This window comes from Leptonychotes weddellii, chromosome 5, assembly GCF_054177405.1.
Source record: "Leptonychotes weddellii isolate Sample4059 chromosome 5, ASM5417740v2, whole genome shotgun sequence".
Lineage (NCBI taxonomy): Eukaryota > Metazoa > Chordata > Mammalia > Carnivora > Phocidae > Leptonychotes > Leptonychotes weddellii.
The window spans coordinates 45,272,361-45,288,051 of NC_138373.1; the positions used below are offsets into that span (position 1 = coordinate 45,272,361).

The 15,691-nt window shown below is 43.2% G+C and overlaps 1 protein-coding gene across 9 annotated transcripts in view; it reads left to right on the top strand.

Annotated features, from left to right (window-relative positions):
• Positions 1 to 15,691, top strand: part of CELF2 (CUGBP Elav-like family member 2) — a 604,346-nt gene that overhangs the window by 543,022 nt on the left and 45,633 nt on the right. For 8 of the 9 annotated variants that reach the window (XM_081820569.1, XM_081820561.1, XM_081820566.1 and 5 more), the window contains 3 exons: positions 6,599 to 6,678; positions 10,769 to 10,927; positions 14,455 to 14,518. In XM_081820569.1, the coding sequence (XP_081676695.1) occupies positions 6,599 to 6,678; positions 10,769 to 10,927; positions 14,455 to 14,518 (303 nt within the window). The remainder of the gene's footprint in view (positions 1 to 6,598; positions 6,679 to 10,768; positions 10,928 to 14,454; positions 14,519 to 15,691) is intronic. The other variant, XM_081820570.1, reaches the window with a different exon arrangement.

A 15,691-nucleotide genomic window follows, 5' to 3' on the forward strand; every position in this document is an offset into this window, starting at 1 on the left:
CTCTGCTCTTCTTATTTTCAGTCACACTTCTGTCTTAGCGGTTTCCCATTTGCCAGGGCACACAGCGTGGAGAAAGAACAGAAAGGAAGGCCCTTAAATTAATCGTAGTGAAACTTATAGTGGCCCAGAGGCCGGTGACCCCGAAATCCAGTCCCAGGACTTCTGACGTGAACCGCAACCATAGTCAGTTCCTTGTCCTTAGCTCTGTGCCTCAGTTTCCCCCTTTGTAAAGGGCAGCAGTCACCACAGCTGCCCCACTCACCTCCCAGCGCATGTGGCGGATTTCCTGCAAAAGCGGGCCATCCACGCGGCTTAGGAGAGACCTCGGCTTCTGCTCTTCCTCTGCGGGACCGGGTCCACCCGGCACTTTCTCCGTCCCTCCGGCGGAGACGGTAATGAATAGCGTTGGTGCCTGCAGTGTCTAGAGCTCCTTGAGCCTCCATGAGTTATTTCCGCAGATAAGATTTTCAAGCCGCCCCAGCTTTCGCAGGAAAGAGCAGGACGCAGTACTTGACGAGAGAGCTTGGCTAATTTGATCTGCCATGTGGTTGATGAGCCAGCACTGGACACCAGGAGCAGCCGATTTGAGACAAGTTAGGCGAGCACTCTCATCCGTATTTTATGCAGATGCTGGCTCAGTGTAAAGAGTAGAATACTCCTCCCCGCTTTTTTTTTTTTCTTCTTCTTCTTCTTCTTCACAGAAAAGTAATTTCTGGTGAACTGATGAGAATTCTCTACGGCAAAAAAAGGAAATTCTCATTTATAAGCATTTGTTCTGAAATATAAAGCCAGACAGCGGTAGGTTTTTCAATTAGTGAGAACCAGGGACTCCTGGGTACAGGGGACGGCTCCTGAATCAGTGTATTTGTTAAAAGAACAATAATTGTCTTTCGTGCTACTATTTTGCTTTTATTAAAGAATTGCAGTTTTCAATCAAATATTAATAAGTGTCTCCCATTAGTGGCTCTGCAGATAAAGGGTGCTCAGCATTTCTGGTCTCCATGCCTGTTGCTGGCTCAGCTGTTTAAGACACAAATAAATAAATAAAAATTAAGTGAAAGGAAAGATTGGCTGCTCTGAAAAGCACCTTCTAATACTAAACCGAGTATAAACTAGTGAGAAAAAAAGTTTTGAGGTACAGAAAAGTGGTTCACATCTCTGGCTTCGCTTTTGCCCAGTTCCGCTACAAGAATGAAGACAAAAGAGGCAGTTAGGGGCGCTGGCTCCCCCCATAGGCATCTCCTGTCATGCCTTCTCTGCCACCCCTGTAGTTTCTCTGCCTCCCTGCAGGGTACAAAGCCAAGGCTTCTCCAGGCTTGTAGGATCAGGGTCCCCCACTGATGCGGAGTAGTGGGCTGCAGGACCCACAGCTCTGGACTTTGGCTTAGAATCACCGTCTTTAAAACAAAAATCATCATCTCCATATTGGCAAGAAAGACCATTTGTAAAGTCCCATCAGATTTGTGCCATGTTCCAGATCGGACCCCACCCCGCCCCCCCAGGAAATGTCATGGCTATCCACGGACAGCACCTAGCATCTACCAAGCACGTTGAAACCAGCACTCAGCAAATATCAGGCGCCTGACTCTCTTTACGCACTATGCCCACATCTAAACATGCATTTTCCCCTCTGGGGGCAATAACCCGTTCTACCATCTTTTCTAATTTGGAAAACCTGGTTTGAGATGCTTTCGAGCCCCTTCGTATTACTCAGATCCTTCTGCAATAGCAGGTCAGCCTCCCAGGCCTGCTGAATGAACCTTCTTCAAGAACGCAAGCAGCGTACCACGAGTCCATGCATGGGAAGTCAAATGGGACGTTTGCTCTCAAAATGAAAGCTGGAGCCTTCTCAGCCAAGGCATTTATCTGTCAGTGTCTCCTCAGCCTGTTGATTTCCTAAAATACACATGTTCTCCCTTATCCATAATCCCACAGTCAGAATGGACAATTTGGGTACAGTCTACAGGGTTGTCTGCACCATGGCAATGATTATCTGTAACTTGGAGACAATTAAAGAGTTTATCTCATTTTTCTTTCCCCATAAAGTGTAGTCAGATCTTCACTGCCATGTAAGGTAACTTTCTGCTTGTTTAAGAATATTCCAGCTGTGTTTATGGTGTTCCAACATTCTCCTGCCAAAACCCTTGACAAATGAAATTGGCAATATTTTCAGGGATGTTGGCAAGCACAGCTTGGATTTAGCCATTAAATCCTCATTTGTTTCCATTATATCTGATCAGAATATTAGGACAGGGCTTTTGACTTTTAAAACACGTACACAGAGCAGACTTGGTTTTGATCAAGACGTCTTAGGCGTGCCCACCTAGTATCTAAACATATGTGGAAACTCGTATCAAATACCCCTGGGTTATTACCTGTAGTTTGTCATCTCGTTCTGAGTGCAGTCTCTGAACCTCCTCTCGGGGGTGAGATTTTTTGCAAACTAGTCAGTTCTGCTCTACACTCAGCCTCAGGTGGATAAACGAGCTGTGTCTCCACGCCAGTTCTAAATAAACTAACCCAGCGCTGGTGATGGTGCATTTGAGTATTAGTTTGGATGCTCTCATGTTATACTGATAGCATATGTTTAATAAACTCTGCCACTGCTAAAAAGATACAGCGAGGAGAATTGGCTGCATTAAGAACTTTCTTTGGCCAAACAGGAATTTATAAACAAGTCTTCCATAGGCCGAAAGCTCCTTCATGCCGCACAAGTTACTTTAAATTACACTTCCCTCAGTTGAAATAGAGCAGACTGCTGCTTCTCTTTCAAAGAAGAGGCAGAAAAGCAAGAGGCCCTGGCATCGTACGTGCTTTTAAAAGTGCCTGCTTCCTCCCTTCTTCCTTCCTTCCTTCTCTCTCTCACTCTCTCTTCCTTTATTTCTGGTGCAGACCAAGAATTCATCTAGTTCTCTCAAAATTCTCCTGCAGCTGAGAGAAAAGGTAGAACACCTGTGTGAACAGCTTTTCAGTTGAGATGACAAGTGTAATAGATGTGTTCCAGAATCTTCTCTGTGACAGGGCCACGTGCTTTCCTTAGATCCTGTCTGTAGGAGGAAATTACTTGGAGAAACCTTTCCCCAGTCAATCATTTATCTGTTTTAGCAGCAAGAAGGCAACCTCACCGAACTGGAAGGAGTTCGGTTCCTTTCATTTCTGTGAGCTATCTCTGACATTCTGAAAGTAGAGACAATAAATAATTGTAAGGTAAATTACAGGTTGGCCGCAGTTAAGGACGGAATTTTTCTTTACTTTTTTCAGCTATTATGTATTTGGAGAGGCTTTAAGACAATAATATACAGGCTGTCTTACCTAACAACAACAACAAAGCTTCATTATCTTGGTACATGTGATCTTTTTCCCCATTCTGGTTTCTCCTGCATTTTAGTCAGTAGCCAGAGAACTGACTACCTAGACAGTACACCCACTAATGTAGAACAGAGGAGGGCTGACCCTGAGACATTCTAGAACAGCAGAGGGCTGACTCCACAAGGTCAGAGCAGTTATCCTTTCAAGATTCAAAGGACTCCACTGCACCCAGAAGCTCATTTTTAGTAGAAGGGGCCAGTTGACCTAAATTATTTTTGTCCAATGGGAAGTCAGTTCCTTGGCTTGTAGAAGCAGCTGACAGCCAGTCTTGATGGAAGAAGCTTATGTGACCCTATATTAGTGAAAAGCCACAGATTTTGAGGCCTAATCCTAAAGCCACCACCGTGTTTTCAGTGCCATGGAAAAGAAAATTAAAATCTAGCCATAGGACTACTAGAGCAGAAACTACAAAGGTTAACAAGCTACCAAGCCATGAAACATTGGGTTCTGAAGTTGCAGAACTTCATCCAAAATGGCAGAGAGAGGGAAATTTTCAACACACGCTCTCACTTTACAAACGACAGTAATTTTCCCTCTTAAGTAAATGAACACAGCACACAGTCCCGAACTTGACAGAGCCCCCTGAGGAGACAGGTTCTCTCTTATTGCACCACTGCCAATAGAGTAAAAAGGTTAAAGGAGTCATCAGATTTGTCAGATCATTTTTTTGGATGCAGTAAGAGTTATATAATTAGAAGCATCAGTCGAGCTTTTAATTGCAGGTTTCAGAGAGGAAAGAGCAATGGTTCAAGTTTATAGAGATGGAATTTTATTGTTCTATTGCTAATACTTCTGAGACCTCCTAATTGCTGTATCTTTCTCACTAAGTTACTTAAAAAGTTCTGCTTGTTCTGAAATTGTGGTAAATGCATAAACTGTGCCTTATTGATTTCTGTTGACGTTTTACATGTTTGTTTGTTTTTTTAATGCATTCTTAACCTCCATTTGGAAACTGTCAGTTTGGCACATGTTCCTGGATAATAAGAGCAAATAAAGTGAATGAAACAATCTTCTTGACTATTAAAAGCAGAGTTAGGCCAGGTTTCACATGATGTCAAATAAATCTCCATTAGATTATTTGCAAAAGCAAATAATTCCACTGTGGTCTCAAGATACGGAAGAAGAATCATCTTAGCGTTATCTCCTCTGTTAATAATGTCGATGATAATCACGATGTTTTTGAAGGGGTATTTAAGACGGATGGTAATTTTGGGGCTCTTGAATTATAGAGCGGAGTCCGCAATATGGAAGCCCCATAGACGTACTGTCATCTGTCTCACACATCTTCTGTCACACACATCTTCTAGATGCCTCAGAGAAGGCTCCAGATCGCTTTCACTGATGACAGAAGCTACACCCAGTGGAGGTGCAGACAGTGTGTTTAAATAGTAAGCTTCACTAGCTGCTATAATGTCAGAGAAGTATATGAAACAGCTCGACATTCATAGCAAGCTAGACCTCAGGCTTTGTAAGGCCAGCTGAACTGGGAGGTCAATGAGAGATGACTCTCCCATGTACTGAGAGTTTTGTTGTATTAAAAATTACAGCATGATGCAAAAAAAAAAAAAATGCATTGACTTATTTTCATGACTGGATGTTTTTGTGCTTTGGGAATAATGGGCAGGTGTTGCTTTCTCTTATTGCTGTTTGATTAAAAGGTGCTAATACGGTATTGACTTGATAATCTCACCAGGTACACATGCAGAGCAAAAGAAGAAAATATATTTTATGGCTCACAAATTGATTCACATAAACCAAACAATCTGCTGGGTTTTGGTTTTGTTGTGGGGTTTTTTTTGGTTTTGGTTTTTGGTTTTTTTGGGTTTTTTTGGATGTAGGACATTCTCTTTGGCTTACTGGCCACAGGGGCAATAATCATGCCAGAATCCCACTTTCACGCATTCACGCGGAGATGACAACAGGCTTCTGCCTCTCAGTGTTTAGATCTGCTTCATTTGGAAACCTTTTAAGTAGTAATAATAATAATGTTTTGAAGAAATTGAGTGGAACACTAAATTATTCTCTGATACCTAAGTTCAAACTGTGCAGAGCTAAAGAAGCTGAAAATCAATGCACTTTTAAAGTCATTAGAGATCATAAGTGAAATAAGTCTGCATTGCTTTAGCTAAGCTTTTAGTGTGCTGTGGTATTATTATAAAATCAGCCTGAATCTGCATTAATTTCACAGTCTTTTTCCCTAAGAAGCCCAAGGGTGCACGATGAATAAAATGTAAATTTTAGAAGGCAGTGTTTTTATTAGCGAAAAGGGCAATGAGCCATGTCGTTGGAGCGGTGACCTGCACGGTGGCCAGCACCTGCCACCAGGAGCGGGAGCAGGCAGTGTGGGTTCTGGTTAGTTTATGGCACGAGAAATAAAGAGCCATGGAAAGTTCAAGGGGTCTCACAGGAAACATGCAGAGAACTCTACATTGTCTTGTGGATGTTAGACTTTAGGTCAGATCTCTGATGCATACCCGAAACCACAACGTGGAAAAGTCATAAAGATTTTCTACAACTAAGAAATCCAATGCAGATTTTAAAGTTTTGCCTTATGTGCACTATTGACTATTCTCAGAGTAACAGAGCATTTGTTTTTGTTCGTAATTAATAGTTACCAAACAGTTCCTGCAGGATGGGGTATATTTCTCTGCATTGGAATCGCATCAATGTATACGTATACATATATATGTTTTAACTATCCAGAAGAGATGAGATGTATTTATTTGCTGACATTTTGAGCCTTTGGCATTTATTTGCTAATTTGCCCTTGGTGTGAGGATTTTATTATTTGCTGCTTAAAAATCAACACTAGAATTTGAAATCCAAAAGCCCGAATGTGTGGATGCCCTAAGTAAAGATGATCAGCCAAGGAGAAAAATGTAAAATAGCAACTTTTTATTTTAGAAAATGCAAACTAGATCTTGCTAATTTCAAACCCCCCACCCCGTGGCTTTAAAAAAAAAAAAGTGCCCAATACTTTCCCCTCGTCTCCATTTTAAAAAATAAACTAGTCAATAAACCTTTCTGCTTTGGTCAGATTAGCAAGTCAGCACTGTGAGTAAAAAGCAAACTACGATAAAACCAAGAGAAGTTGTTGATTTTTATGTACTACTGAGAACAGTGGCGTCCTGTGGCAGTTCTCGTAGACTGTGTTGGTTTAACAAGCGTCCAACCCTTTTGTCTTGTTGTTTTTTGTCTTTCCTGCTCCCTGTCCCCTTGTTTCCCACAGGCTGTGCGTTTGTCACATTTTCTACAAGGGCAATGGCACAGAATGCAATCAAAGCCATGCATCAGTCTCAGACCATGGAGGTACTGTATCATCTGCCCTTTCTTTGTTTTCTTTGTGCAAATGATGGGGAATGGGAAAGCAGCTCTCTCCTGTGCGGATTGTTCACATGACAATCACAGATGGACACTTTCACCATCTCTTCCATTCATTCATATTCATCCTCTCTCTCGCTCTCTCTCTCGCTCTCTCTCGCTCTCTTTCTCTGAATTTTTCCCCTAATGACTTGAAATGCATTTAGTAAAACCTTCCACGTGCTGTACATTATTTTTTTGAGCCTTTTATTGCATTGGCCTCAGGCCCTGCAACGTAGCATCATGATGCAATTTAAACCAAGACTCCTTCTCGACCTCTAAAGGATCCAGTCCATTCCTGGTCCAGGGTTGGTATGGAGTCAACCTTGACAGCCCTCCCTCCAAATTGCAGCCTGCCCTGTGCCGATCACAGGGTTCTTTTTTTCCCCCTTTTTCTTTTTTTCTGTTCTTTTTTTTTTTTTTAAATGTGGGGTCAAGTTCTCTTTAGTCAAACAGAATTGTGTTTTTGCATCAAGAATGTTAGGAGACAATTAATACTTCTCCTACACTGTTTAACCAGTGAAAATGTTAATGTATGAGAATCCCTTGAAAAATTAGATTTGTCTTTTTACCCAAAAAAACGCACGATAAAAGAAACATAAAGGCTCAAATTTGGTCTCCTAATGAGAGATACTAGCTTTGGGGGAAGATCGATACGTTGATGTGGGTGTTTCACCCACACACGTAGATAGATGGCTCTGTACTTCTAGTCTGTGATTTGGGTCTGGCCTTTCAGAATTTTGCACAAAAGCATTCCAAGAGTGATATGCTGTTACTTATTCTGTATTGTCTGGTAGAATCATTTGGGAGTGCATGTTCTGTACTCTGTATATCTGTGTATGGGTGATCTTTTCTGGAGGTGGCCCTGTGGTGTTACCTGAAGTTACGTTTTCATCTTCTGAAAAGCAAAATATTTTCAATTTTATTTAATGTGCAAAAATTTCTTTATGGATCGTTTGCGCTTTTTTACCTCCGTTTTTTGGGGGGTTTAATTATTTTTTTTTTATTTGTTTGTTTTGTTTGTTTTTTGCAATGCTGCATCTCCCAAAGCATGCTGGGAGCTAAGTGATCATTCTGCGTCATGTTTTGTGGGCAACTTTTTTTACAGTGAGGCGGAAGGTGGGTGGACAAGGGGGGAAAGGAGTGTGCATGGCCTTGTCATTAAGTGTTTACTGTATTTTTCTGAGTTTTGATATCAGCATTGCAAAGCCTATTGTCTTTTTCGAGCTTCATTTTGACTTTGATATTCCTAACATATCTTATATAATCACTGTGTTTTCCTTTCAGTGCAATGCATTTTTAAGACACTCACACCCCCCTACCTGAAGGCAAGCTCAGGTGAAAATCGGCCACAATAGGAGATAATTAGCAGGATTTGAAATACCTAGGGATGCAGTCTTGTACGACACGCAGTCACATCTTGATGCTGTGTTTGTCCCCCACTTTCTCTCCGGCTGCTCCGTTATTGGGGATCAGTCTGAATCCCAGCTACCTTTCAGTTTGGAGATAAAAATGAAAGTACGGTTAGGGAAGAAAAAAAAAGTTTTCACCTGTATTTATTATCTTCCATACATGTGCTTCATTCTTAATCATTTTTATTTCCTGTAATTTAGTGATTTGTACCTTAGATGATTTTTTAACCTAAATTCTTTCAGCTCTAACCCCAGTTCCTCCATCAGTGCCCCCCTGAGTAAAGCTGCAGAGGATGCTGGTCTGTGTTCTCCTATGTTCCTACAGGGAGAGAGCTCGGGAACGTAGTGCAGACCTGGGTATGAGCCAGAACCAAAGAAGAATAGGCTCAGAATGAAAAGAATCTGCTATAGAGATTGGGGCATATTCATTCTTAAGAAATCCTTGATCCTTTGGTATTAACATCTCTATTATTTAAAAAATCAAATTTGGTGCACTTGTTTTTAAATCTGGACACCCATGCTCAGACAGAGGGGCCCTCAGACACTGAAATTTCTTGTTGAATTTAAAAAATACTGACATTTAAATGGAAGACTGTGCAGTATGCCAGTCACATTCTAGGTGTACAACCGAAGTTTGTTGGATTTTTTTTTTTTTAACTAATTTTGTTATTTTCAGGACTCTGGCTCACATCTTTAACCAAGATGTATTATCTAAGAAATTTGAATTCAAAATGATTTGAATGTTTAAAAGAACATGTTCTTTAAAATAATTTTTATATCATACCTTCTATTTTTCCACTTTCCTCCAATCTACGCCCATCCCGTTTTTCCTTTTTATGGTTTAAACAAGTTATTTTGGGCCTAATTTTTTGCTTCTTTATCTTTTTTTTTCTTTTTTTTTTTTTTTTGGTATTTAAGGAAGAAAAAAAATAATAAATGTACTCTTAGGAGGAGATGCTATGATTTGTTATGGAACAAATTTGATACAACAGTAACAACCCTTTCCATACAAAACCCTCCCTCTGTATAATTTTCATCTTCAGAGTATTTTGCTCTCTTTAAAGCAACAAAGAGAAGAAAAATGAAGTATAGATTTTTTAAGTGGTGGAAATATTATTTTCATGCGGTTGACTGACATTTAACATTCTGTCCTGTGGCTGTGGCTATGAGCTGAAGACCAGTACGCTGGAAGTTCAAACTGAAACAGCCACCTCGATTTTCTCACATTTTTTTTTTATTTTGGGTAATAACAGACACGGTAGCCTCACATATTCACAGCTCCATCCCCAGTAACTACCCAAGGTGATAAAACACAAAACACACGCAGGTTTGTTTTCTAGGAGAAAGAAAAATGACCCGAAGGTAAGGGAAAGAAGGAGAGAGAGAGAGCTCATTTAAGTAGGAATATAAAATTTCTGAGAGGAGAGAGAGAGGGGCCCATTATCATGCTGAGTTTCAATGAAAGTTTTTTTTTTTTTTTAAATCACCTAGGTGGAATGACTTCTTTTTACCTCAGCAAAATTTAACGGCTTTAATGGTGATGAAATGTATAGGCAAGCTGTAGTAAGAAAGAGAAGGGTAGGGAGGGAGGAGCCCATGTCTCTGCTGAGTGTTGACTGAGTGGAGAATGTTCCAGAGGGGCCCAGGGAGGGAAGTCTTCATGCTGGAGGTTCAGGCCCTTATTTTCCCTAATGATTTTATCCATCTCGGACATGAATTCGTCCTATTTTATAATCCTTGGCCATGCGCTCACTCACTGCCCTTACTCACTGCCTTTTAAAGGGAATGAAAACTGAAAAGAAGCACCTAGAATGGTGAGATCCGTTGATGATAGAAGCCAAGTAGACGCCTCCTGCCATTTCAGATACAGCTCCTTTCACTAGAATATACTTCCGAGCCTGGTGGCTTGCAGGGGCCTTGAGCAGGGTGGACAGAGTAGGTCCGTCAGAGAAGGAAGAGAGACTTCTCTGAAAACACGGACAGTTACCTTGGGCAGTGCCTGTGTCCTTGGAACCTGTCCTGCCCTCATCCGCGTTCCTAAAACAAAACCCTCTTCTCCCTATCTGTAGTGCTGGGTCGGGAGGACACCCGCGTTCCAAAGTTCAAAAATGCAGCACTGAGAATTGGGAAGAGTGAAAAAATAAATACATGAACGAGGGACGTTTTCCTTCCCACGGAAGCGTCTCTCCTTTGTCCCCTGCTCACGTGCGGAAACAGGCAGACACACAGACAAGTCTATCTTGCAGACAAGCGCACCAGGAAGCCTAATTAAAGAACGATGATAAGGTCTCTTGTCTCTGAGGAGGTCCTGGAAAGGTTGGAGGAAGACACACGAAGAGAGGAGGAGAGGCAGTTTAATAACCAGAGCAAGAAAGCAAATGGCTTCACCGACCGCCAGATCCCCAGAGAAACCAGTGACAGTGTCTGGAAGTTTCTCTTGATGGTACTGGTCAGAGAAGAAGAAGGAGTATCCGACTGTTTAAAAAAAAAAAAAATAAAACCGTTCCAGACGGTTCCGTGTGCTCCGAGATAGTTGAGATGAGAGAGCTAGACCCAGGGCTGAGTGTCACGAGAGGATTCAGCCAGGCGGTAACCCGCTCTTCACTTTCCGCTGTGTCTGACCACAGGGCTGCTCCTCACCCATCGTAGTGAAGTTCGCCGATACTCAGAAGGACAAGGAGCAGCGGCGCCTCCAGCAGCAGCTAGCTCAGCAGATGCAGCAGCTCAACACTGCCACCTGGGGGAACCTGACGGGTCTGGGCGGACTCACCCCACAGTACCTGGCCGTAAGTGCTGGACCCGCCAGCGCCTGGGCCCCGAAAGGGCGGAGGGGGGCTGTCCCCGCTGTGCCTCCCGAAACCGCCTCCACCCCCCCCCCGCCAAGTTCTCAAAAGAATTCCATGTGGGGGCATTTTGAATCTCAGGAAATTATCTGAAATCAGCATTGATGCAGAAAATTTTTCCAAGGTAACCTGAGTAGCGTGAGGACACGACTCATGTCATTCTGGCCTGATGGAGGCTGAGCCGAATCCCACGAGGCTAAATTGCTAACCGGTGTGTTTCAGAGACCTCATAACATCTTGCATAAGAAGGGACGCAGCACGCTTGACGGCATTTCAGTGACCCCAAGGCAGGTGTGGCCCCAGAGGTTAGCGCGTCCCATCGAGGTTTCCCCGCGAAGCCCCATGGGCCCTTCCATTCGGTGGTCCGGGCCCTTCCCTGTGGAACCGCGCTGACAAAATCAAACGTTTCTCCCATCCGTTCGGAACCCAAAAATGAGATCCTATTGCAGGGCAAATAAACCCAGTTCTTTCAACCATTCCTTTACGTGACATTGTTTTAAACTTTCACGTTCCTGTTATTCCTTGTGCTACCCCATCTCCGTCTATGTCTTTAGTAAAATCCAGTGACCAGAATTTAAGTCGGCTCCCCTGGTAAGATCTAAACAGCACACAGGGCAGTGACCCCTAGTGTGGACTTTAAAATATTTTTGCGTGGCCTGAGAGGGGTCCTCGTGCTAACCACGTCACACGTGAGGCAGAAGGTCCAGCTTTTTATTTATTTTTACATGAACCACTGCTAAATCGTGGTGGTCTACCCCGTTTTTCTGCTTTGGCACCTACAGGCTGGACTTCACATTGATTACTCTAGTTTCATATCGCAAGTTTGGGCCCAGTGTCCTAGCCTCTTGGGGTGTGCCCGTGTGTGCGTGCGTGCGTGCATGCATGCGTGTATGTGTATTCTCTCCTAATTCTGTCACCTGACATTTTAACTGTCCCTCCCGGGACTGCAGGATCCATTAGCCTTACTCTGTAGCAGAGCCTGCACGGTTTGTACGACAGTCCTCCCTCTGACTGTGAAAGGTAAGAAGAGCCTTCCCGTGTAGGGGAGGAAAGAGGCTCCGAGAGGTTACGCAACTGCACCTAGACCGGTCTGTCGAGCGGGATCGCAGCCCTCTGCTCTGGCTCGTTTTCCTCCCTTTACGCAGCCAGGCCCGTGCCCAGTGGGGTCTGACTGTACTTCCTACTCGGTACACATTTGCTTCATGAAGGAGGCACCCGCTCCTCCCATCTTCAGCTGAGCCTTTAATAAAGACATCGACTGACTTTACCGTCACCTTATAGCCATTTCTCAGTCATATCCACAAAGACATCATGAGCGATTTCATCAGAGCTAAAAATCTATATTTGCTTTGCCATAGTGTTTTCTTGGTCTCTCATTCTAAGAGTTTATGAAACAAGAAATGAGTCTAGCTTAACAGTCAGCTGTTTTCCCCAAACTTGTGCTTTTCAGTTTTTCACAGGCCATCTGTTTATGGATATCAGAATTGGGATCAGAGACTGATGTCAGGCTCACCTTTTCATAATTTCTAAGAATCCAGCTTCCTGCTCCATCGTTTCTAAAAACCCAGACACCTGCACCTGTCCCCAGTTTTCTGGCACCTCTCCCATGGCTCACGGAGGACGAAAATCTCTGGCACATGTTTCTTTGACCGCATCTGCAAATTATTTCTGTGCCCTGGAAAACAATTCAGAATTCATCTCAACCTCATTTATAAAAACATTTTTTTTATGATCTTAATTATGTTTGCTCCTACTGTGGGCTCCCATTCTTTTTCGGCCATATTTGTTCTGCCCCTTTCAGTTGGAAGTCCATTTCTTTGGAAGAGCCTCTAAGACATTCCCTACTTGTGGGCTGAGGGGTAGATTCTGACTCTGGCCCACCGGAGAATGGTTATCAGTGGATAGAGTCCTGAGTAATAGTTTAAGGACACTGCAGGTATTTCCACATACCTCATTAGGTAGTATTAATTCCTCAATGAGCTGTAAAGCTAATTAATTTTACTTCGCTTTAATTTTTAAACATACCTAGTAGGAAAGGGAGTAAGGGCTTGTAACCACAAGAGAATGGGAAACCCACGACATCAAACCAAAGGAAGGGATTTCTCTCTATCAAAATGGTTAATCCCTAGCTGCTTCTTCCTCACTGTTCCTCGTGTGCGTGTCTGAGTCTGTGTGTAATACCTCGGCAGTGCATTTCAACGAGTCAGGAGGGATGAGTAAACATCACATTCTTCTGGTGCCAGTCACTGTTAATCCCCATAATATCATTGTAACTGAGACTCAGGTTGAATCAGCCACTGAGATTCCATTCCACTTGGTGCTTTTAAGTCAGTGGATAGATGCCCATTTCTGAGTCCTGTCCAAGTTGTAGACTTTGCTTGGTATTGAACTGAAAAAACCTACCCTTGCCCAGAGGAATGACTCTCTGTGTGGTTCTGCAGTGCTCCAACTAAATTCTGAAAGCTGTTTTTAAAAAATCACAAATTGGTCTTGTTCCTCCTAAGCACATAGTCTCATAACATTTCTCAATAATAAATTTGGTGAATCTATGCTTTTTTGGTATCTGTGTACATGTGTGCATAGGAGATAACTATATGTTTGCTCCTACCTCCAAACGAAGCCTGTATTGATCTACCTTATCAAAAAGAGGATATCAGTAAGCCTACGTTAGCAGTATAGCACCTAAATTAACCTATCATTCAGCTGAATTCAGCACTTTACAACAGTAACCACTTGCCTTTACCTTGTGATACCCACTGATTCGGGGGGTAAGATGTGTTTTTGAAAGCGCCAGGGAAAAACGCAGAGACAGGGATGTTAACCTTTTTTTTAAAAAGATAACGACATACCTGTAATGCACAGTGTCATTGTACATCACACCAGATACTTCTAAATCCTGACAAATTGTATGTTCCCCTCTGCCAATGAAGACCAGCTTCAGATGGGTGACCGTTGTCTTGGTCTGTGGTCACAGGCGTACCAGTGTGGCTGTGCATAGGTATGTGTGTGTCTGTAGTTACCGTGGTGATGTCTCTGTTGGCCCAAGAGTCCATGAATCCAGGTGCTTCCCATGGAGGATGAAGGCCGCTGAGCTGTTGGACCGAGGGATGGGCCTTGATTGACAGAGCTGAGCTGTGGTAACCGCTAGGCTACAGAGAGCCCGCGTTAGTCACGCCACGTTGGTTTCAATAGATGTAACACCTGGTTGTTAAAAAGACTAAATTGATTGTTTTAAGGTAGCAGTGTTACTGAGTTTCCCCGGTGTCTCTCTTTCTTAATAGAGATTAGACATTAATATGGATTTACAGCCCCAACTGTGGGAATCTTCATCCCATGAATAGGAAGCAGCAAGCGACTGTATAAATGTACAGGGAGCTGGACGCCCCTCCCACCCCCCCGCCCCTGGTTCGGAAGCTGCCTGGTCCTGTCTCCACTTTGGTCTGACGGTCCGCTTTTCCCTCCCTTTGCAGCTTCTGCAGCAAGCCACCTCCTCCAGCAACCTGGGTGCGTTCAGTGGCATTCAGCAGATGGCTGGTAAGTCATGACACATGCCTTTGCCTTGGACCGTGCTGTTGTCTGAATTTGGGTGGCTTCAGAGGGCCAAGAAAACAAGCAGGAAAAACGAAGAACAGAGAGCAATGAGCAGCCGTGTTCACCTTCGGACTCGGGTGTTACAGTTAGAGTCCGCTGCTGGGGGGCTGCTTTCCCACCTCGGGCTTCTCAAACTGTGGGAGCCGGAGGGGCTGCAAAGCCCTCCGTCGTATCCTCCAGAGTTGTCTGCTGGTTTTGTTTTTTAATGGGATTGATTGCTGGGGAATTTCCAATAAGATTCCTTCTATCCAGGGCAGCCAAAATGATTGACGTCCTTCTAAAATTTTAATAAGCAGTCAATAAATATTCTGACCTCCATAATGAAAGCCAAGATTGCAGGCCTATCTTTGATACAGTTTGCAGTCCCCTGATAACCATAGACAATTAACAGGGTGCCTTTTTTTTTTTTTTTTTTTACTTTGGTACCCCAGTTGACAGAAGTGTACATCAGAAGCTTTTATGTGCAAGTATAATCTTTGTTCTCGAGAAAATCAAAGTGGGGCTGGATTTGAAAGCTGGCTCATAAAGGATTTCTTTGTATAATGAGCTATGTCAGTAGTCACTGAGGTGCAGTGATTAGTGAAAGGTCACTCCTATGGCGTCCCCTTCCAGGCTCCAACCCTAACTTCCACGGGGCCAGGGAAGGCAGCGCGCACAATCCATCAGAACACAGGTGCTGTTCACCTGCCGTGAGGAACAGCAAGGACACTTTTCCCTCGTTTGATTCCAGAAAGATGGGGGGGAGAGGACAAGGAGAAGAACAGATTTTTGGCACATTAGAATCAAGCACCATTTGTTTTTAATGAAGGACACCCTGACTCAATGAAATGAAACCTGACAGTACAGAATAGAAGCTAGATTTTTTTTTCCTGTCACTATGAGAACTCCTTTTTTCTCATTTTTTTTTTTTTTTCTAAAAAGCTATCCTTGGTTTTGTTTGTTTGTTTCACTTTGAATGGATCTGGAAGGACTTTGTCCTCACATGTGTTCTGTGATCCTCAGCCCAGCCTTCCCCTGCAGCCCTACAGGCTAAGGGGAACCTGTCGTCTGACAGAATATATTGGCCTACAGTTTAAAAAAAAAAAAAATGCAGAATTATTTGCTGGGCTTTAAATC